General features: G+C 40.9%; 1 protein-coding gene across 7 annotated transcripts in view; it reads left to right on the top strand.

The window, feature by feature from the left end:
* Nucleotides 1-24,651, top strand: part of Ncoa2 (nuclear receptor coactivator 2) — a 223,375-nt gene that overhangs the window by 134,778 nt on the left and 63,946 nt on the right. For all 7 annotated transcript variants that reach the window (XM_075971395.1, XM_075971390.1, XM_075971393.1 and 4 more), the window contains 2 exons: nucleotides 5,019-5,123; nucleotides 7,872-8,044. In XM_075971395.1, the coding sequence (XP_075827510.1) occupies nucleotides 5,038-5,123; nucleotides 7,872-8,044 (259 nt within the window). In that variant the 5' untranslated portion in view covers nucleotides 5,019-5,037. The remainder of the gene's footprint in view (nucleotides 1-5,018; nucleotides 5,124-7,871; nucleotides 8,045-24,651) is intronic.

Genomic DNA, 24,651 nt, shown 5'->3' with positions numbered 1-24,651 from the left:
TTGTTCATATGAATCGGAAAATATTTTTACATAATCTGCATATTTACTACATTTGAATGAATGTTTATTTAACCTTTGGTGAAAGTTAGCATCTTACCATAATGGTTTGCCAGGGATAATTTTGAGCAATGAACACTACTTGGAAGCAGGTATTTCCAAAATACTTGTCCTTCCTTTCCTTTGCCTTTCCCAGTACCCACAGCCAAACAGTATGTTTTGGTCATTCAAGTATTAGATACTGTGTTTCCTTAGATGTATCAGAGAATAGCCAAGAATTCTGAGTTTGTATAATACAGAGAATCTCCTCCCTGGAACATAGTAGATAGACCCTGAGAGAGGAACTTCTGGGAACTGAGAATCAGCTGTTTTCACATGACTTGATACACTAGGGAAGCGCAGTGAGTTTCTGTACAGTGGTGTCTCTACAGAATAGGGATGGAGGCATGCTCGTTTATATGTGCTTTTGTAATGCTGGAGTGTTTATTAGTCTTCAGAAGGTTTGTCCCCAGCACTCAGGAGACAGGCAGGAGGACTGAGAGTTCAAGTCTTATGTGAGCTACAGAGTATAAGGCTGTCTCAGAAAGTCGAGAACCAGTTCAGAAGCAGGAAAGGCCAGCCTAGCCTACATAGTGAGTTCTAGAACAATCAGGGCTGCACAGAGAAAACGGTTGGAAATACCTTGTAGACGAAGCAAGCCTTGCGGGGAGGATAAAAGGAGCTGTTTTGGTATATCGTCTCTGCCCCAGGAAAAATTCCTTTTGAATTCCATCTTAAAGTAGGGGACTTAATAGGGACTCAACTCTAAAACTTTCTTTTTAGAACCGGGAGAAGTCCTGGTGCTTGACCACTTTATTCTGTGTGGATTTAAGCAAGGATATTATCCTTACTTATCCTTTAACTGAATTTGTTCAGCATATAATAAATCTGACAGTTTTACAGGCCTTGTTTGGAAGATGGCCTGTGCTGATAAGAGATAAAGTGCACATTATCGCTTGCATGGATTCCGGGTTATTAATCAGCTCTAATGCTGCGAGGCTGTTTTGCAAGCAGCAGCTTTGCGGCCTTCTAAGCTAGATGGGTGAGTTCCATGAAGAAAAGAGTGCATTCTTTAATTGACTTGAGATTGGACATTTTATATTGCTTTCTGTCATTTGCTGAGAACTTGACTGTGGGCATTGTTCCTCCCTCCCAGAATATTGCTACTTTTAAAAGACGAAGCTTGCTGAATTTTGTGGCTCTTTCTTCTTCTATCAAGTACATTCAATCTGATATCAAGGAATGGGAGGAAAGACCTTCCATCACAGTGAAAGCACTGCTATTGTGTGGCTATTGATAACAAGAATGGACAAATAACAACTTCTTCTCCAGGCTTGTCCTTCACTGCAGCTGTCATCTGGTAGAAACCGGTTTGCTCTCACTCACTCACTGTAACTATCCTCAGCTACCTCTTGTGGCCCCACCCGTTTCTGTGATTTATGTGAAAAGTCTCAGAGGGGCATACTCAAGCATGTTGAAAACATGTAGAAACGCGCAGGCTCACTTGCTTACCCACTCCAGAATGTGCCTTGAGTATTGTCCACCTCCTGCTTTTATATTGGAAATTAATTTCAACTCCGATCTACAAAAATACATTAGAACTCGTCTCTGTGTGGTTTATTTGTTTGCTTCTGGTATTCTTATGTAGGCCTGAAGACAGATTTTATCTATGTCATCTGCCTATGGTGTTTCTGCTCTGCCCAGTATCTTGAGTGGTGAGGAAAACAGTGAACTCACCTGGCTCTGCCCCATTCTACAGGTAAAATGTTGGGCACATGGGGCATGGAAAATGCCAGAGAGTCCCCTGCTTCAGAGATCCACAGAGCTGTTCTAAACCCTGACTCTTGAGGCTTGCGTGTTGTCTAACCTACTAAAGAACAGATCACAAGCCTGTGTGCTTCAGGACACACTCCTCCTTGCCCTCCTCCTGCTTCAGCCAGAAACTACCCACCGCCTTTCCTTGGGGTAGGGGTCCTTATTTACCACCAATGATTGGCAGTTAGTGTGTGGCCACCGTGGCCTCTCCCAGAGAGATGGAGCATGGTCAGGTGGTCCTCTTTGACTTGCTGTCCCTCCTCTCCCTCTGCAATGTAAAGGCTGGTGGATTTGTGTACTTGAGAGATGTAACCTAGGGAAATTACACACACAAAAAAAAATGTACGAGCCAGGAACCATTGTGTTCAAAATGTAGACATTTATATGCTGAGGAAATGTATTTAAGGAACCCTTATATAACAAAAAGGAAAGATTAGCATATAAGTAAACTCAGGAGGAAACAAATGATGGGTTTTTGTTTTCTTGTTTGTTTATTTTTATTTTTTTGAGAGAGGATTTCTCTGTGTAGCCCTGGCTGGCTGTCCTGGAACTTGCTCTGCCTCGAACTCACAGAAATTCACCTGCCTCTGCCTCCTGAGTGCTGGGATTAAAGGTGTGTGCACCACCGCCCAGCAGAATCAAAAGATGTTTTAATGGTACAAATAGAGTGTTTTCAAGTTAATCTGGAGAAGGTACAAATAAGATACAGAAGTGTACTCCCTGGGTTTACTGCTCTTGGGCCAGAATGCACATACTCTTGATCCTCTCATCTCTTCAAGTCCGTTTGTGGAAATTGTGAGTGCCGACTACTCATGGACATTAGATATTGTGTGTAAATTTAAGGTGTGCGACAGGAAAGCCAGTGTTCAATCCCACACGGATTCTCTGACTAACAGACACTTATTCTAACCGTTGAGGTCTCTGATCTTTCTGGCGGTGGGAGTCAGTATTCATGGTGATAGTTATATATGTTTTATTTTAAATAAAATATCACCTATATCTACCTATGTGGGGGTTCTTGTTTGTTTTGGGGGGCTTGTTCTTGCTATCTAGTGAAGATTATACTTTGTTTGAATTATACTTGTATTTTGATGACTTGTTCACAACCAATTCTATGGGAATGACCTGGATAGTTTTTTGGAAGTTTACTAGATGTGAGGTTCTTCCTTGCATGGTGATAAGTAAAATCTTGGGAATTATGGTTCAGAAAACATTAGTAAAAATGAATGTTTGTGGCATGTTGTCTCCTGTACCTCCCATAGTGGCCTGGCTCCCCAGCCCATGCATATGTTTCTTAAATCTCAGTACAGAAGCACAGGCCGCATAGTAAGGGCTGTTTGTGTGTGTTGGAGTGTTGCCTGTATAGGAATTAATCCCTTTTGCCCTGTCTTAAGCAACACTCCCTCTATTCCCCACCATCATGGCCATCTGCAGTGACAGGAAAGTAGTGAAAGAACCATCGCATCATGTACAGAAGTTCAGATCTTGTTACTTCTCCCTCAGGCCTCTGCCTGTGGTAGGTGACAGGCAAGTCAGAGAAGAGGCAGGGCCTCAGCAGTGGCTTTCTGTAAGTCCCAGGCCCTGCCCCTTCTTGGGGCAATTTTACTGTGGGTGTCAGTGGTAATTCCATTTTGCAGAACATCATTAATGCTCAAGTAGCAATGCGTCTTAAGGTCATGGCTAACCAAGTGGTAAAGTTTGGGCTTAAAGGCTAGCACATGGCGGCTTGGCAATAGAGGTTTCATAGCTGGGCTTTGATTCTGTAAGTTTTAGTACATAGCATATGTACTAAATGAATATTAACTAGAGTTCTTACTGTGCAAAAAACTAAGCAGAGAGTTGGACCTTGAGGCTTGATTACATTGCTCCCGCCTGCCCGCCCGCGGGAAGCTCAGGCATCAGTTCTCAGATTGTCCCTTCCATGTGACCTCCTGAATTGAATGTTCCATTGGTGTCACCTCCCTCATGCTGATGCAGCGTTTCTTCATTTTGACTCCCTAAAAACAATTGGCTCTGTAAAACACATGACTCTCAAAAAGATAGGGGAGAGAGAAAACAACTGGCCCTACTGCCCACTGGATCAGAACAGTGGTCGGGGCGGTAACTGTGGGACCACGGAGAATGAGGTCTGGGATTACACCCAAGGAGACTGCAGACAGTTGGACTGGTAGGTGACCGTGATGCCTAGATGTTCTTTGCTGATTTCCTTGACCCAACTTTTGTTTTTTTTTGTTTTCTTGTTTTTCCTTGCTCTTGCTGGTGTCTTTCTGAGGTTCTTTGCCTTCTCACCATCTTTTCCTAATCTAGAGAGGAGTAAAGCAGGGCAGCAGACATTCAGCATGAAGGAGAAAGAGCATAGAATGGGTTTCTAGAAAAGGTCTAAATGCCAACTTCTGAGCTGTGCTTTTTCCCTTTGTCAAGCAGACACTAAACCTCTTAAGTAACTCTTAAGTGTTTTTCTCTAAACTGTAGGCGTTATCTCTTTTAGAACGGTCATTTTATCCTTATATACCTCAGTCACATTTGGCCTTTGGTGATAGCAACTGGACTTGCTAAGTGAAGGAAAGTCAGTCTAGCGGAATGTATGAAAGGGAGCCATCTTGGGAGGCTTAAGAGGGACATGGACTGCCAAGAGAGGAAGAGGGAGGAGCTGGAGGTAGAGCCTTGAACCTTGAGGGAGGCAGGAAGAACCTCCATTTGAGACGCACTGCTTTAGAGGCCTTGTGCAGGGCCACTACAAGGGGATCAAATCTGCCAGGATAACGTTGGAACCCTCCCACTTCCCCCAGCTGTCTGTCAGTCATTATTGGCCAACTATAAACAGGCAGGGAGGAACCCCTTACAACACCTCATCTCCATGGTGCCCGAGCACCCTCGGAACTGGAGGCCGCAGTCTGACCCAGGCTGGCCGAGAACAACTCATGGTGCTGGTGAGCTCGGTGAGCTAGGAGGGTTCATTTCTCACGTGTTAACCTTTCCATTTGCTTAGCTCCATTTCAAAAAGAATGGGGAGAAAGCTACTTTAATTTTACATTATACACGCACATATATCAAAACAGCATGTTGTCAAATAATTTCTTATTGAAGTCAAAGTTCCTTAAGTATTGGCAAAACAATGTGATACTTTATTGTACTCTTCATCCCCCTTCTCCTGTTCTCTGTTTTAGCTGCTGATATGTGTTCAAGATGAGTGGGATGGGAGAAAACACCTCTGACCCATCCAGGGCAGAGACAAGAAAACGCAAGGAATGCACTGACCAGCTTGGACCCAGGTGAGACTATTGTTTACAGAAAAAACTTGTCTGGTAAAGCATTGTGCATGCTTCGTCATTATCTAAGCATTGATTTTACTCTCGATTTAAATATCGTGCTTGACTTTTCTCTTTAACAGTGAAATTTTTGTATATGTAATGGTTTAAATTTTGAGCATATGGATTATTTTTTAGGAAATTGCTCCATATACTTGTGTACTGTCCCTTGTGTATTTTACTCTTATAATCAGTTCGTTGTTATAATCTTCGAGTTTTCCATATTTTATTTTCTATTAGGCCACAGAATGTTGTAACAAATAAATTCTGTAATGAAAAGATTTGATGTTAGTTTGATGCTGAGTTCTTATTTGTCTTATTTTTTTAATGACATGAAGTATTAAATCCAGTTATTGAGTTGAAAGCAAATTGTGGCTCTTCAGTGGATAGAACAGTGCTAAAACAAGCTGTGCCCCTTGCCGTGTTGGGGTACCATTACTAGGCCAGCTTTGCTGTAGGCTAATGTGCACTATCACAACCACAAATCCATGTCCTCTGTGAATGACTGATTTCCTCAGGATGGCATCTGTATATGCAGAATGCAGAAGGTGTAAGGTTACTCATTTGAACCTCGCTTAGATTCATAAGAGACGAGGAAAAATTTTTTGCTGAGAACATTTTAAGTTGATGGAACTGTGATAAACAATGAGGTTAGTATGTTTAGAAGCCTCCTAAAATATTGGGGCAGAGCCCCAAAGTCCGAGGCAGGAGGAATTCAAGACCAAGCTAGGCTACATATATAGTTAAATACTATCCCAAAAGATGAGAGCGAAAAGACAAAGTTCAAAAACTGTTTAGAGTATACTGCCCCGTTAGTGAAAAACGACGAATTGGAAGAGGAAGAAGCATCTGCATTTGTGGTGTAGGGCAACAGTGATTGTTGGCACACAGTTTGGTAGAGCCATGCAGAAAGGAAACGAAGAAGAGTGTTATGGTTTGTTGCCATGTCAAAGCACCACAATTAAAAGCATCATGAAAGGAAGAGTTCATACAGCTTACCTTTCCAGAGGAACAAGGTCCATCAGGCAGGGAGGCGGGTCGGGCAGGGAGCTGAGAGCACAAACTAGAAGTAGAGCACACTGTTCATTCTGAAAGGCGTCCCCTCCTAACCCCACCTCCTCCATATCCACACCAGCGCCAACAACTGGGGCCAGGTATTCAAATGCCTGAGTACATGGGGAGTGCATTTCTCCTTTAAACCACAAAGAAGGCTTTTTCAGACACTAATATTTCAAATGATTTTTACAATGAAATACCAACAGCATGTCTATAGATTGTGAGTGATGCTAATGAGGTTAGGGAGGTCCTTCTAACTTCTAACTCCACCTCTACACGCCAGCCCTGCTGCAGGCATTTGTGCCTCAGAGTCCCCAGGACTTCTGTACACTCCATTTTCTTCTGGCTTGCCTACTGCGGGTTCCCAGCTTTCCCATCATGCTTTGAGCCCCTTGGGGAGAAAGCAGTTCTAGCAGCTGTGTTGTCTCATTTGGGGCCCCCGGTTATGCTAGCAGGTTATGCTAGCAACGAGGGAAGCCCTTCCCTGTGATCTCTTAAGGTCTTTGTAACCCAGTTCCCTTTCTCACCTCATCTCATGTATGCTTTTCCCAGCCCAGGAAAGCCTAGGGGAGGAGCAAGCATGGGAACTGGACTCTTGTAAGCCTTTCAGCCATCTTCTTCCTAAAACTGTGCTTAATAAACAAGGTGCACAGGCAGAAACGAGTCCTAGAAAACCCTGACCCTCTGCCCTGCCCTGTCCTGCAGTAATTCACTGGGTAATCTTGCGGAAATCATGGAGCCACTATAAGGGAAGAATTGTGTAAAAATCATAGCTTAATTAACTTAGGAAACTAAAACTATTATTTATACTCTAACATGAGAACTCCGGATTTACAAATTTTAAATTAATATTACATAAATAAGTTGTTAAATGCAAAAACTAAACAACTCAAGTTTCTTCCCTTTGGTATTGTTTTGGATGTCTTTATGGACTTCAATGTGCTTAAACAAGTAATTGTATTGTTTTCAAGAGGATCTTTGGAGTTTTGTTGTTCTATCAGATTCACATGAGAAGTTTTTGCCAATTTTGATGTTTTTCGTCATCCATTAAAGATCAGCTGAACTTTTAAGATTTTTTTAAAATTTGTTTGCACTTGCTGGTCATTTGGTCTGGACAGTTAACTTGGAGTCCTGGGTCACTTGCACTTTGCTCCAAACTGTACTAGGACTTGATATATTTTCTGATTGGATTGCAAACATTCTAAAGAAATATTTGTTTTTATTACCTTTTATATTTATTTTAAAAAGTTATTGAAATCCATGTATTCCAATTATAATTATGTTAATTAACTTTAATTCCCACCTCATAATCATATCTTAAGTAAAATTTGAATTTCTATTAACATAACCCCCCTTCCTTACCTTTTCAAAATCCCACTCCCTCTCTGGCACTAAATGCAGTGCTAGGCACAGCAATGGTAGACCATCCTGACCGAGTTGTGTGAAGCTGGGGGATGAAACACATCCGGGAACAGCCCCACACAGGACAAAAAGAGAATTTTTAAAAGCATACAACCCTCTAGGACGTTTTATGCCTTTGATCTTAACTGCTTTAGTTAATGGGCAACTTTGCTGTCTGTGTTCGTGTTAGCTGTAGTTTAGCGTGTTTGTCATTCTTATAGCAGCGTTTCTCAAATAATCCACATTCCTTCTTAGTCCCAAAAGGAGCACCGAGAAACGTAATCGTGAGCAGGAAAATAAGTACATAGAAGAACTTGCAGAGCTGATTTTTGCAAATTTTAATGATATCGACAACTTCAACTTCAAACCTGACAAATGTGCAATCTTAAAAGAAACTGTGAAGCAGATTCGCCAGATCAAGGAGCAAGGTAAGAGGACTTGGACGGTTTCTGTGCTTCCATGTGTGAGGTTCCTTCAGAGTCCCTTGAATCTATTTCTTAAGCCTAAATTATTGATGAGATGATGTCGCATTGCGAGGTGAATGCAAGTATCACTTTCATGGGTTTATAAATAGGCTTTATATAAAATTCAGCCATTCCCTGAAGACCAAGGACGTGGAGACGCATCAGCGATGGAACTTTTCATCTGGTGAACTCAGCTTGGTGCCCCTGGCTCTCCCCACAGCCCCAGAGTTTTCTTAGCTTGCACAGCAAGTGATTAGCATAATTGCAAGTGAGCGGCCAGTCTGTAATCCTCAAGTAAGGACCCAGGAAGACGCTCCTGTTTCAGTATTCAGCATCTGTGATGAAGGCACAGTTCGCTGGCAGTGTTTCTGGACTAGAATTTCACATCCCCAATGATGAAGGCTCGAAAGGCTCTAATCCAGTAGAGATTCCTTTGTGAAGTCAAACACATCATGTGGTTTGCTTTTTCCCTGAGATTATTTTATGCTTTTTTTTTGATATTTTTGCCTACAGAAAACAAATTAAGAAAATAATATTTTTGAAAACACGTTTGACTTTGTAGTGCCAAAAATAAATCTGAGGCATGTATGAACAGCGTCTTGGTGCTCAGGGTGGGCGCATGCTCTAAAGTGTCTACATGCTGGTTTCCTTCAGGGCTGGAGATGATTACCTCTTGAAATGCTTTTGATGCACCCTCCTGCATTTTATGTAATCGCTGAAAAAACCGATTTCAGGAAAATAATGTCTTTGTCTTTATAGATGGCCAAGTCTCAAACTGTTTTCCCCTATGAATCATAAACCTTTCCTCTTAGCATAGAATCAAAGTATCATTTTTCCATTGCTAACCATCGAACTCAGTCATACAAATATAGTACAAACATACACATTCCTAGTATCAACCCACTGAAAATGTCTCTCCATCAAAATTGTCCTGTTGTAGACAGCAAGGACCTTCTTATCTCAATATCTGTCACACACTCCCTCTCCCTCTCTCTCCCTCCCTTCCTCCCTCCCTTTTCCCCCTCCCCCCCTCTCTTTTTTTCCAGTTACCTTTAATAGCATTCATTTTGGATTTTGGATTTTTTTTTTAAAGTTTTTTGATACAGGATTTCTCTTTAGCTTTGAATCCTGTCCTGGATTTTAGACCAGGCTGACCTCTAACTCACAGAGATCGCCTGTTTTTGCCTGCCAAGTACTGGGATTGAACCTCCTGGCGGCGGCTCCTCCTCCTCCTCTTCCTCCTCCTCCTCCTCCTCTTCCTCCTCCTCCTCCTCCTCTTCCTCCTGTCAGCAAATGGGTCAAACGATAATCTTAAAATAATTAGCAGACATGTTGGTTGAAGTACAACAGATTTTATTATTTTGGTTGCTGATGCCATTATAATAGAAAATATGAGCTTGCTGTTTCAGGTTTCTAAGAATCTTGAATAGATCAATTTTGTAAACAGTTCATGTTGTATTTTTATGTTTTAAAACAACCATACACATATTTTCAACCACTGTGAAGTTCTTGCACAACTTTGGTAAATCCCCCTTCCAACCAGAAAAAGTGTTAAGATGTGTCATGTTGGTCCTGTGCCATGCCTTAACTACGGTGTTAATCACCAGGCACACACCACAGCCACCCAAGAAGCGGCAATACTGTAAACACCCTGCCACATAATATTCTCAAAGCATTGCTCCTGCAATTTAAAGGCAGTGGGTTTCAAAGTGAGAAGCAAAAGTTAAATGCCAAATAAACGAAGGTTAAATAGCAAAAACACAAATATTCTTTTTTTTTTTTTATTTTTGAGACAGGGTTTCTCCGTAGCTTTTTGGTTCCTGTCCTGGAACTAGCTCTTGTAGACCAGGCTGGCCTCGAATTCCCAGAGATCAGCCTGCCTCTGCCTCCCGAGTGCTGGGATTAGAGGTGTGTGCCACCACCGCCCGGCCACCACAAATATTCCTTTTACCTTCCCAACTAATCTAATGCTTTAAGAATAATCTTACTTTAATAATTTTTAATAATCACATCAGACAGAAGCTGGCTATGCACCAGTTTCATGGAACCATCCTTTGAACCTGTGAAGAAGTCTTCTCAAATAGAATTGAGTGAGCAGTGAGCACACCTGGGGACAGGGCTGCTGGAGAAAGAGGTTCTGTTAGCTCACTCAGTCGACTCCCGCACTAGGATTAGTCGGTGGAGTTTTCTTTCCCACATTAAACACTTTGTTTTTGAAAGCCTGGCCTAAGATTTTTTTTTTAATATTTATTTATTTATTATGCATACAATATTCTGTCGGTGTGTATGCCTGCAGGCCAGAAGAGGGCAGCAGACCCCATTACAGATGGTTGTGAGCCACCATGTGGTTGCTGGGAATTGAACTCAGGACCTTTGGAAGAGCAGACAATGCTCTTAACCTCTGAGCCATCTCTCCAGCCCCCATGGCCTAAGATTTTTGAACAGCTACATCTTCTTCCTCTACATGGGAAATGAGAGAAAGGTAGCTGGTGGTGGTTATTAGTACCTGTTTCCCAAAGCGGTTTAAAAAATAAAAAATTAAAAAAAAAAAAACCTAGGGTCAGAGAACTCTCTGGAGATGCATCTGTTCAGGCCATTGGCATTCTCTGTGTAACTGACAGTCAAGCAAGGTTCCGCAGTAGCACAGAAGTCAGGCTTGAGCCCCTTGCCCTCACTGTGTCTTCTCTGTTCCAAGTTGTTTCCCCCACCAGTCAGCATAAATAAAACCCATCTACCATCTTTCCACCATAATCCAAACTTAACTTGTATTTAAATCAGTCATACTTATCAACCTAAATAGAATTAATTAGGAGTTGAGAAGAAAATATCGTGATATAATAAGCCTGCCAGTTTGGTTCAGAGGAGTCAAACTGGGTGCCATGCTAAGGAAGACCAGGAACACCAGGAGGGCAGGGCTCATCTTGAAAGGGACTCTCTAGTGTATGCGTTTGTCTACTGTCTTGGGCCTTCCCCTCAATTCTCCTTAAACATTGTACATTGAGGAAAGTGGAAAGGCATTTTAAAATGGCCTCAGGACAGCAATTTGGAGGGAGAATTGCCAAATGTTAAAATTAATAAGCATTATTTCAGAGATAAAAGTTTATGAGGCCCACCTCTTAGATGTGGTAACACTTGGAAGGCAGAGGCAGGAGGATCACCACAAAATTAAGGTTAAATTTGGTTTATGTAGAGAGTTGTAGACCAGCCAGAGCCACATCATGAAGCCTTGTCTCAAAGACATCCTGGAAGCACCCTGTAGAAATAATAGGGCTTTGAGAACAAGGGTTTGAGATTACTGATCACCATTAAATTTGGGGTCCATTTACATTGCTGGTGTTCTGTGGACCCACATCCATAGAGCCTTAGTTATTAAAAAAGTGGGTAACGAAGTGAGACTAAATTTTTTCTGGTAGATTTTAATAGCAGCTGGTACTTACTGTAGGTTGGGTGTCCTGTTACATACTTGGATTTGGCTACCTGTTTAATACTCCAAACAGCCATAGAAAGCAGCAGTTTTATTGTCTTCCCTTTTCCAGATGGGAAACCTGAGGCATGGGATGGTTAATATAGCAAGATCACGTGCTCTTAAGGGAAAGAAATCCCAGCATCCTAGCCTTAAACCACCTTTGGTAATTCCAACACTTCTTAGTATTGACATATGGTATTTCTTTGTCTTCTAGTGTAGTAATGTTTTTTTTTAATATTTATTTTATTTATTATATATACAATATTCTGTCTGTGTGTATGCCTGCAGGCCAGAAGAGGGCACCAGACCCCATTACAGATGGTTGTTAGCCACCATGTGGTTGCTGGGAATTGAACTCAGGACCTTTGGAAGAGCAGGCAATGCTCTTAACCTCTGAGCCATCTCTCCAGCCCCTAGTGTAGTAATGTTTAAAGTTTCTGACTTCTTTCTAAACTTAGAAAGGGTTGTCTTTAGTAGAACATACCTACTTTCTTTAAGTGGGGGGTGTCTATTGCTAAATTCCATAGAATTCCACAGAATTGATTTTGGATTACTATATACATTATCATTTAATTTAGCAGAAAACTTAAATATTGTGTAGAAAATATATAGTGATTCCTATTATGTTATTAAAACTATAATCAAAGTGTAAAATGGCTAGAAAGATTGAGAATTTTAAAATTAAACCCGTTTCTGCTATTCAAAGTAATGTTTACTCTGTTACACCAAAGAAGTCACACATTTCTTTTTTTAAAGAAAACTAGCTAAAAGTGAATTATTTGAAATTATTATTTGAAAATTATATTAGTCTATGGCATGGTAATGCAGAGCTGTAATCACAACCTCTTGGGAGCTAAAGGCCAGGGGATTAGGAGTTCACATGTGATACATAGCCTGGGCTATATGAGACACTGTTTAAAAAAAATCATTGAAATCCAATGTGTTGCATTATATTTGGATTTCTTTATAAGTTAGTAGAGAATTGGTTTCAAACTTTTGTTTAAAGTAGTTTTGTGACTATCAACAAAAATGAGGAGACGCATATCAAATATTGTGCTCATATACAAATCATTTAAATTTTTCATTATAATCAAATTAGACTAGATAAACATTGGATATAATGTTATCATTAGATAACATTTTACTCTGTGGTGCTGACATGAGAATGTGCAATTCTCGGTTGTACAAACATGAATTTTCTCTAATAGGGTAGCATCACAAAATGAAGTAGTGTCTGGAGGCAGGAAGGGGGTGGCAGGGACTTGTTGAAGTCAGCAAAATTAAGCCAGACATAGTTGTGCATACCCTTAATCCCAGTACTCTGGAACCAGAAGCAGGCAGATCAGTGAGTTCAAGGACTGCCCATAGGGAGTTCTAGGACAACCAAGGTCCTGTTGCACAATGTTTTGCTTTTAAAATTAAGCCAGCCAGTTGTTAAGCAGTCATCGTTGATAACCATATATATGTGAAGGGTTGCTTAACAAGCAAAAGTAACAAAAATGACATTCAAGGTTTCTCGCTTCTCTGCTGCACTGCACTGTGATGTGCCCTAGAGGTTGTGCCTTGTGCCTTCATGTCTGAAGTTCCGTCTAGTGATGCCTGCTGTGCACCACAGTCAAGCACAGTGGTGTGGCATGGTCCACCATGAGGAGAATATTCTGACCACAGGGCTTGGACACTATAGTTTGTGATTTATTCATGCTTGTCACTCTAGACTTAACAATAACTTCCAACTTCTTAACTGTATAGGTAGCCGGCACATGAGTAACACAGCATAAAAGTTTGTGGATCAACAATTATATTTGTGGGTATGGTAGAACCATTATTTCTCCTGTCTTACTCAGTAATTTAAATGGAAACTAACCAACAGCCATACGCTTTCATCAGTTGTAATCAGGAATAGCTACAGTACAAATATTTACCAAAAATCAATGGAAACCATTCTCTGAGAGTCAAATGGTTACATGATATTTACAATAATGAGAGTTGTATATGTTATTCTCATTAGTAAATTATGCACTTATATCCCTTTATTGCCAGTGAGAGGGAAATGCAGGTAAATCAAAGTGGAGGAAGTGACCTAACTGTAGCATTTACAGGCAATATGCAGAACCGTTACACTTACACTTTTCTTCTTGTCTGCTGTTACTTAAAGCCAGCGCAATCAGGTCACAGCTGTCACCAAACAACATGAACAAAACTGCTGACAAATCCCTTTCAGCAGTGGGGTTGTCTGTAAGTCAGGCTTATAGTCCATGTGATGAAACCTTAGTGATGGGCAAGTATCTGCTGGAAGGGCTGAGTCCGTGGACTTGACATGCAGTTGGCGTGCACCTGAAAGTACTAAGGGTACTGAGGTAGGTTCAGTGTTTTGGGGGACCTGTCAAACATGACACTACAAAGACCTTGGCTTTGAGACTCACAGGAGACTGCAGTGACATGTACTCTAACTTCCATTTTAACAGAAATCCCTTTTATACTACATACATATTAAGTCTCAATTGCTAAATTTTCATCCTGCCAACTCTTAAAAATACTGGTGATCTAAAGTGGTTAAAGTCAGCCAGATACAAACCTGGGCTGACAGAGAATATTGTATAAATAGTCTACCTTACTCCCCAAGTCTAGTTGGTTACATAGACTGAAATTGTCTATATAATATGCCCATTTAGAGAAAAAACTTTATTAAAATCCAGTGAATCTGTTATCTCTCTTTACCAGACCACATTCAGCTTTGTTAACAACTTGGGGTCTTTATTTCAAAATCTATTATGAGGGCGTAATAATGCCTGCTTCATAAAGCCCTTGCAAAAGGTAAGCTTAAAGGTTTACCTAGCCTTGGACACTTGGATGATTTCATTGGCAGTAATTTCATACTCCACCAATTTATGTGACATCTATACTAGGGTGGTGTCATCTGGTAAATACTTTCTTTCAAAGGCCTCCATATTGTTAAGGAAACAAGTCATTCTTATATCTTCTATATGTTATCATTTTAAGACAATACTCATATCAGGTTTTTTGTCTTTTTTCCTTAAAAAGCTACAGACAGAGAAACACTGTCTCAAAAACATATATATATAAAATTGAAGATAGCTCACAGTTTCTGAGAGTCAGTCCATGATCATGGTCAGCATGGCAGAGTGCCTGGCAGCAGTTCGGCTAACATGCATTGGCTGAGAGCTTCAACCCATACCTTCTAGTCATTCCCAATGGGCCAAAGCAAAAGCACAAGAGCATGTGTGCCCATAGAGGCCCATAGCCACATTTTAATGAAAACAAAATGCACTCAGTGGAGCCTCAGATGTCCCCATCATCTCTAACAGTCTAGACGTAGCTTTAAAATCTGAAGTCTGCCTGAGACCCAACCACTCACGTGTAAGCACCTGTAAAAACAAATATACTTTGAACGTACAGTGGAATATACGTCATCATATCAAAATCAAGGAAACTGGACATAACGAGGAAATACTGCAAAGCGAGACCCACAGCCATTGGGCAAGTCCAAGTTCACGTGCAGGTGCAACGAGCTCAGCTGTCTCAGTCAGTGCCATTCACTGCTCCCTCGTTCATAGCCCTTCCTCTAGCTCTTCTTGACAGTCATCACAAGGCTCCTGTTTCTCCCATATCTGGTTATCTGGGGGTCACCTTCCCAGCTTCACGAAAGGGTCTACCCTGGCCTCCCTGCAGGGACTCCTTTGCCACATGCCTGGCCTCTAGGGTTTTCTGTAGTGCTATACGTGGTCTCATAACCCCTTTCTTGTACCTTTCTTGATTCTAAATCCAGAACCAGGTGGCCAGAGCCACCAGTTCCTGCTGCTTCTTGGCTGAAACCCAGTCCATTCACTAAGTGGCAAGTCTTCAATTCTTTGCTCCTTGTAGTGTTATCTACATGGTATACATTTTATACTTCCCTTTCTCTTTTCTCTTGCCGTAGGAAGACCTAGAGAGTTGGCAGTTTTCACTCAACATACAAAAAATCTAGCCCATGATTATTTTTAAAGTTCAGAAACTACTGTGTTTCTTGTCTCCAAAAAACAGTTAAGCATAATTCTTTCAGTAATTTAACCAGTGTCAACAGTTTGTCCCTGATATCGCAGATGCTAATGAACATGAAACTTTTTCCCTTGTGTTGTACATATTTTATGTTCATGCTTGCATGTGGATTCTTAAAGTCTTTAACATTAGTGAGCTATGTTTAAAACTCTTGTCCTCCTTTTTCTTAGGAAACCCCCCCCCCATTATTTTATTGTCTTTCTTAAGTACATGGAAGGTTGGTTTAATAGCTTTTAGGTAAAAAAAAATTAAATCATTCAGTGCACTCTAATGTTTTAGGATTTTAATACTTTAGGACATGAGCTTTCTATGAAGACATCAGCTGACTCTAGGAGAAAGTAGACTCCCTTGTTTCCATGATTGCCTTCTACTAGTGTGAAAGGAAGTTAATTCTGATACCCCATTTGGGGTGGATAGATAGATTGAGTGATTGACTGATTGATTTTTGTCCAGTTGTAACCACTCATTACATTAAGTTTTATTCTGAAGGCATGCTACTGATTGAGGGAAAGTCAGCAATACAGAGGTACAGAGTTCTTTTCCATGGCACTTTCAGTCGTTTGGGAGGAAGAGTTATTAACAGTTAGCTGTAGGACCATCAGGTGGACATGATAGAGTTAGAGCAGTCTCCATGACAAGCCTGCACCTTGTGTCAGACAAGGATTTCAGTAAGCAGGAAAATGTGGGCTTAGAACAGGAACAAGCATTGTAAACAGTGCACAGAGAAACCTGAGCAAGGCACAGGGGCACACGATGCCATGCAGTAAAGTGTACTGAGAGCAATATACTATTGAAAATAACGTGTGAGCTGGCCAGGGAGGGCAAGGCTGGGCTTTTGTCTTCAGCAGAAGTGGCTTGAGGTTGCCTCCCATGCTTTCTAGAATCTATATAGGGTCTACTAAGAATAGGCAATGGTTAGGGTTTATTGAAAGCTTGGAGGTATAGGAATACATAACTAACAAAACATAAAATATATTATTTACCTATAATAAATAATGAATGCTGTTTTATTAAAACAAATTTTCAAGCTGTACATGGTAGCTCGTCCCCAAAATCGAGGCTACTTAGAAAGCTTTATGGTGAGGGCACACGTATTTCCTGTTTATCCCAATGCTGTGCCTATCAAAGAGCTGAATCAGAATGGCATTCATTCCTGCTGCCTCTGTTGCCTGAGCTGAGAGTAGTGGCATCACCTTTGTGCCGCAGGGAGGGGTCTTATGCCCAAGAGAAGAGTTCTGAACCCAAGGGAAAAAATCTTGTGCCCTAATTCTCCTTCCCACCCAGTGATCCAGAGTGATCATTCTTCTATGACCCCACTGACTGTCCGTGTAGCTCTGCCCTCCATCTCTAGCCAGCCCCTTACAGCCCCCAGGCCTGAGGACAGACTGAGCTGGTCTTTCTGCCTGGAAGGCTTCCCTCTCCTTCACTGGTGCTTAGTCGGTAGGCTGTTAGAGCGCAGTGACTGAACAGAGGGTGACCAGCATTGCTGCTGGCAGGGGGATCATGCCTTTATGTTGTCCTCCTCACCTGGACTGCCTGTTTTCTGCTTCTGTGTACTGTTCCTTTTCAGCTTTTCAGAAAGCATCTGTTAATTACCTAAACAAAATAAGATCACCTACTTTGCTACCTCATGCCATTTCTGTTTGGGCTAGGCTTATTCTGATTTTGTGTTCCCCTCTTTCTTCCAGTTGGTTGACCTAATTTCTTGGTAGCATCTCTTATAGTACTAAGCATAAGGTTTGTTATGGTTTATGTAAAAAAAGTATTTGTCAAATTATTCTGATGCCTAGCCTTGGGTGATGATTCATATTGGCTGTAAATTTCAGGATTCAAGTACCATCGTTCTTGTACAAGGATTACCAATTTCAGCCTTTCATGAAAAATATTAATATCTTAGGTTTCTTCTTAGAAGCAAATTAGTTTTTAAAAACAATATGAGACAAATTGCTAACTTCCTTAGACTCTTGACAGGTTTGGCCATGGAACCCTCATTACTAGCCAGTTTATCAACTAGAGTATATTTTGAAATGCTAGGAAAGGAACTGTTTCATAATTATGATTTTTAATTTATTTGAATTATTTGTTTAAACATTTCATATTAGTCTAGAATATATAACAGAAAGAACATTCATACTTAACATTAGTGCTCTGTAGATATTAATATTAATAGCTACTATTTTTCCAGGACTGTTTATATCTTAATAACTAAGTTTATATGAAAGCTGAGCATAATCAAGAAGATCCCAAGTTGGATGCCAACTTAGGCTACATACCTAGCCCTGTCTGATTAAAAAACAGTAGATAAATTTATAATTAATTTTGTTTGCTGTTTGTTAGTTTGGGACAGTATGACTATGTGGCCCTGCCTAGAACTGTGTAGACCAGGCTGGCCTGAATTCATGGTAATCCACCTACCTCTGTCTCCAGAGTCCTGGGAATAGAAGGGTGTGCCACCATGCCAGAGTTTCTTCTTGAAGCTTTTTTGTGTGTAGACTGCCAGGAGGGCTAACTCTAGCTTGGTTCCTAGAAAATGCAAGTCACATACCGTGTTCTTGCGATGGGTGTAAAGTCCACTGAAAATTTACCTTTGGTGGTTTTTCCAACTCCAGATTTTCCTCTAGAGTTGTTATTATCAGTACTTCAGATCTTGATTCATTTTGATTACAGTATTTCTGGTGTCATGGGGGGGTTTGAGTGTATTACAAGAATTGTACTTCTATTGATACTTATTGATTAGAAACTCTAGATAGCAATAAACTTCACCTGAAATTTTATCTTAATTTGCACTTTTTATTATAATAAGTATATAATAACAAGGATCATTTTTAAGTATGTAGTTCAGTGGCAGTAAGTAAATTCACATTGTTGTAAGATCGTTAGCGTGGAATAATAATTACCTGACTTTCTGTGACAGACTTACTTCATTTAACATGATGTTCTTGAGTTTTGGCGTGCTATATATAACAGTTGTTACCCTCAGTGCTGCCTCCTAAGTTATAGCGAGTCAAATTACTGGTTCATAGTGTTCATAGAAGATCCTTTTGTGAAAGTCTCTTTTTGCTGAGTGACTAGAGGGACGGAGCCACCTCTATCATAGGCTAGAGTCTAATAAGAGCAAAAACTACCCATGAGAGAATAAATGTCACTGCAAAGTTGCATGCACGGGTGTGTGTGTGTGTGTGTGTGTGTGTGTGTGTGTGTGTGTGTGTGTTTGTGTTTGTTCAGGCTCAAGCCTATAGCTGCACAGCTTGAGTGCTACTGTGTGATAAAATACATTTTGGTCTGTAATAGAGTCTAAGCCAAAAAGAAAGCTCCACCGTGTAGCTGCCTTCTCCCATAGCTCATGGTGTATTAATTCCTATGTCCTTTCCCTGCTGTCTTTCATGCACATAGGAGATATGCAGAGAAAAGATATAGGACATAAAATATAATGTGTATTATAAGCAAGAGATACTTTCATGACATTAAAAAAAAGAACTTGCCATCTCTGTGCCAGTAATGGCGCTTAAGCAGCCGGGCCACCGCTCACTGGAGCCTCTGTCAGTGCAGGGCTGCAGGCTGTTCTAGAAACGGAAGCCGAATTTCAATCAGGAAACACGTAAGCATTTCAGATAGCTATCTACAGAGACCTCAGGAGACATGTTCAAGTTGTCAGAGCTTTAGAGATTGATACACTGCTGTTTCTTTTCTCAACCTGTGTAAATAACCAACTTTTATACTTGTACTAATGATAGAGCCCCTTTCTCTAATTATATCAGTTGTGTAGCCTATGAAATGTAGATTCATCTTTATACTATATGGAAATTCTGTAACTACCTGTCTGTAATTTACCTTCATCAAAAGGCAAAGGTCAACTGCCACCATGGAGGTGGGGGGCCATCCGGGTGACTTACTTTGTCCTATGCATGGCTGTGTGCACGGCTTGTCTCCTCTCAGCTGTGCAATGCCCCTGCAGAGGAAGTCTGCTTATTCTCTCAGTCTCACGGGAGACAGACTCGGGCAGGGCTGCACTTGTCTAAAGTAGCCACACAGAGAAGAGGGCTCAGATCTAGATCTCTACCCAGTTCCCACGCCCGTGTCTCCAGTGAAGGGTAGTGAGCCTGTCATCCAACCTTGTTCTTGTGGTTTTGTCAGCCATTTAGGGGAAGTCATTCTGAGTGAATTGGTAAGTATGAAATCAGCTGTGGCTTAGGGTGCTCCAATTACTTAGAATATTTATTACAGAGCTCTGTTTTAAAGGATGGTATACATGTTCAAGGCAGGTCAAGTTTTCAAATAACACCCAAGAACACACACACACGATTAAAAAAAGTCCCAAGGAAATAGAATGTTGTGTATCAGGGGAGGGGAACGTACTGATACTTGATCAAAAAAAAGTTGCAATTCAAGCTTTGTTTTAGAGTATTAGCTTTGTTCCCTTAGTTAAAGGAAGAGCTTGTCTGTGTTTGGCAGAAGCTCTGTTGTCTCTTCATTTTATATGTCCATCTTATTTGTGCAGACTCAAAGCAGGTCTAGCCTTGATAAGAAGGCATATGCTCCCATTTCAAGAAGCATATTGGGGACAGTGCAGATTTTGCTGACAAAGCACTGTGATCACCCCAGTACTCATTGCCTTATTGCCCAAAAGTACAGACCTGCTTGTGAGTCCAGGATTGGGTCACTGTCTGTCAGACCATAGTGTACAGTGACTTTTAAAGCGCCACCTAGAAAATGGCATGCTAAGATTTTGGGTATTTATGCTTAGATTTTCAGTATATGTCACAGCATGAAATGGTGCCTGCATTCTGTGCCTGTGTTTCTCCTTTTTGTCACATTGTTGACAAGAAAGCCACTACTTACCATAGTTACACAATGGAGAAGTGGCTCGGGCAGCCTGCTTTCAGGACTGCTGCTCGGAGCATCTTGGACAGGTTTAGTGTTCTGCTGAACCTGTTCATTGCACATCTGGCCGTTTTGTCTTGTGTAGATAAAGAAAAATGAAATATATAATGCCTGTCGGCATGGCACCCTCCCCATACTCCCTATTTATGGTCAGTGATTTCTGGGTATGTTTCCTCTACTTCCCTGGGCCTAAAGAGCTTCTCAGTATAGTAATGATTCCTTGTATATGCCTGTCTACACACACAGATGTGTGCATGTCACTAAATGAAAGATACCAAATGTTATACTTAGCTTATTACATCTAATGGGGGCTAGACCTTTCATAATTGATAATCATCCTAAACCACTCTGTATTAAGCTTTTCTTTGATAGACCGTCTTCAAAGCACTTCAATTTGAAGATGTTCTATGTCACATCAGGAAAGAAAAATAGAGGGACATTTTGTTTGAAATAGTATCAGGGAGCTTAAATTATCAGAGGTCAAAAGAAATGAAGTATTTTTGTTTCTTAGATTGTATAATGTCTGATTGAATTTGTGAGTCCATTTTTTCCCTCTCTCATACTTTGTTAACTAGCAAACAGTCTTCAGCCTGAGAACTGTTCTTTCCTAAGATTTACTTCTAAGCTAATAATTTGAAAGAGGAGGTGTTTTCCATCAAAACAGTGTTTGTTTTGTTTTTGGGGAGTGTGTGTGTTTGGATTCCTGGGCCTGTTTCCTAAAGGCCATTATCACCAATAAGGCTTCTACCTTGAGCATCCTTCATTATATGAGGAGTAAGTATCTACAGATATAAGCAAAATGCACGCTATTTCAGAGGCAGTTTACTACAACCTCTGTTATTTTAAATCCAGGTGTGATCCTGTGAGCTTCTACTTCTATTGGTGTTTGAAAGAACCCTTGTATTCTCAAAAGTGGATCCATTTCCTGATGTTTATTAGTCATGGACATGAAAAAGGCTAATCCATCAACACATATATGTAATTCCTAAGAAGAAGTATTCTGACTTTCCTGAGGCCTGAAAAAATGGCTGTTTCCTCCTTTCTTGCTGTTGTGGTTACCGGTCCATCTAGGCTTCCACTAGCCACACAGCACTAGTTGAGACTTTTAGGAAAGGAGCTCTCTTCAGAATGTAAGGTCCAGACATGGGTTGTGATTTACCTGGAGACCAGTGGCGTCATGGATATAGTCTTGACAACAGCAGGTCTGCACATCTAAACTTATGACATTGCTTCAGTATATGCCAGCCGTTTCCCTTCTACTCTCGTCTTCTAATTATTCTTTTACTTCTGAGAAATTTTTTATCCTTTAGCCCACCACAAGAACCAAATTCCGGTTTTGATAGTCCCTTGTCCTCAAGCAAATGTTCAACTTTCTTGTAGTTGTCCAAGGATGGTTGCCCCTAGTGAAAAGGAAAGGAGAATTTAACATGTAAAATCAGAAGGAAAGCCAGACTTTGAGGAAGTCTTCAGGCCTTGCCATGAGTTACTGTCCAGATGCTCTCTGAAATGTAAGTGGAGCTCAGTCTGGTCTTTGTCTACATGCAGTCCTTTGCCTTCAGAAGCTCCCAGTGTATGTCTCTTATTTCAACAGACGTATCTGTGAGCCTTCCACCTGACTGTGACGTTTTCAGTGTCTCCCCCTCTATCTTTCTACTTTCCATCTTCCTTGATCGATTGTTGTTTGGGTTGAGACAAGGTTCTAACCTTGGCTGGGTTGGAATTCACTGCTGTAGCCCATACTGACCTTGAACCCACAACCCTGCTTGGGCCTCTCAGGTTGCTGGGACTACAGGCATGCCCCACCAAGTCCAGCTTTCCTTCCTTAGGTTCTGCTGAAGGAGAGCTCCAGAGAATCTTATGTTGCATGGAGAATTATAAAGGGCAATCTGTTTTCAAAGGCAACCCACGCTGATTTCCAGGAGTTCCTTGCCAAAAGATATTCCTAGTGGGGGCTGGGGAGTGTGTAGAAAGCCTGCAGTCTGAGAGGTGTGGAGGAATCTGTTGTCTTTCCAACTGGTGTTTTGTCTTTTAGTATTGAAGTATACATACACATTACCTGACTGCGATGGACGTTGCAGTTTGGGGTCCCTACTTTAGTGTTTTCAAGTTTATCTCTGATAGTTGTCTATTCTCAGCCTGTAGGACATGACAGAGCTCTTTCCATGTATTTTAAGTATACCAATTATGAACAATTTCATTGTTTATTTTTCTCTTAAAATGATCTTTTGCGTGGAGGGGTGGGGATTGTATATAGATTCAGTGTGCAGACCATGTGCCTCCATGACCACACTGGTTCTTTCTAGTGAGGCTTTAGCCACATTACCAAAGTATTCCCTAAAAGATCTTTAGATCTCCTCCCTATAAACTAGTCAATCTGAGTGCCCTTCGTCTCCCTGTGTCCTCGGATTTCCTTCCAAGAAGGAGGTGGTAGTAATAGCCCCTCTCCCATACCCTCTGGACCAGCCCTCTCAGTGTTATCCATGGAATCCAAGAGCATCTCTCTTGAAGATCGGGATTTCAAATGTGTTCCCAGCTTCTGTATTACACAGGATGGAAGATCTAGGCACCTGTGGCTCCCCATTTTACTACTGATTTAATGGCTCAAGCTTTTCTGAGAAAGGAGGGGTCCTGTATCTCATTGGTTATGTTAGCCTTTATAGTTAAGTGAGCTGCATGTGTTTTTCGTTTTTAAATCTACAATTTATGAGTTTAACTTTGGAAATTTAAGAGACTTTATTAAATCTGTCTCTCACAAAATATTACAATTTTTTTCCATTAAAGAAAATCATGTTCAGTAAAGTATTGTCCCAGTATTTGCTGAAACAAATTTATATGTTCAATATTATTATTGATAACTAAAGAAAAGTTACTGTTTTACTAACTATGACTTTAAATTTATTCATAGAGAAACTATAGAAATGTTACAATAATAGCAATTATCAGAATCTGATAAAATGTGCTCTTATCACAGGGGTATGTTATACTCTTTCCTCTCGAAGAAACGTGTGTCTATGTATAGCAGAATTAATAAACTGTCCATTCCATTTTTAAGCCTGAATAGTTTCAGATTTTGCTATAAATTTTTATCACAACACTTTGGGAGTTTCTTTTTATTTATAATTTGTGAATAGCTCCTTTAGAGCCGTATTTTTCTAAGGCTGTAATCATACATGCAGGAGAAAACTGCTTGGCACCTGTTTTTTGTAGAGCTCAGTGTCCACATGCAGTATTTCCTAACGCCTAGCAACGCCCCTGGGAAGCAGGGGTATTTTGCAAGTGATTAGGGGTTGCTTTGCTGAGTCAGCAGCACCTTACAACATTATGGTAAGCTCAGAAAAGATTGAGGTCATGTGCTGACTTGCTCTTGGAAACCCTGTGTGCAACCAAATGTTTTCCTTGGCAATTGAAAGCTGACAACGGCCACTGTTCTCTTTTCTCAAAAGCATGCTGCTCACTAGTGTGATTTAAAAAGACAACAACAGCGCATCTTGAGGAAGCATATCTGTGACAGTGTGTGGTTTTGAGAGGCAGGTGAATTCAGGTGACAGGAGCCCAGCATCTCCTGCAGGGCCTCTGACAACTGGTCTTCCCACCCTGTCATATCTTCAGCCACGTTATCTGTCTCACCTGCAAGCTATCACCTGGCAGGCAACATTTCCAAACAGGTTTCTTCCCTGAAAACTGTCTACCTTTGCTGAGGCTACACAGGTTTCAAAATGTCATTGATTTAGATTTTTTTGGAGTATAGATGTTAGTTTTGTGTGCAGTCATCGAGAATTTGGAAGCTTAAGATTATTAAGATTCAAAGGAAGAATGCATTTGATGCAGGTTATGTTTTTATTTCATTATTAAAATGGTGTACTTTGTTGGGGAATCATCCGTTATGGCAAACATGTAAAACAAAATATCTTTTAGTTCATTTAAGCATATTAATTTACTAAGGACAGCTTCATCTATGGGAGCATATTTTCCTCCTCATGGCTACTGAACTGTGATGTGTTCCCTGACCTTTCACCTTCTGAGAGATTCTCTTATGGCTCACCCATGAGATAGCCAGGATAATATGGCCTTTACACCTGCCACGGTGTGAACCCTGGAGACTGAACTGTCACACTTTAGGATAGTTGTTCTGAACAGTCCATAGATCATGGAACCATTGTAAAACCCC

This window comes from Microtus pennsylvanicus, chromosome 5, assembly GCF_037038515.1.
Source record: "Microtus pennsylvanicus isolate mMicPen1 chromosome 5, mMicPen1.hap1, whole genome shotgun sequence".
NCBI lineage: Eukaryota > Metazoa > Chordata > Mammalia > Rodentia > Cricetidae > Microtus > Microtus pennsylvanicus.
This window is presented reverse-complemented; position numbering and strand designations above follow the sequence as displayed.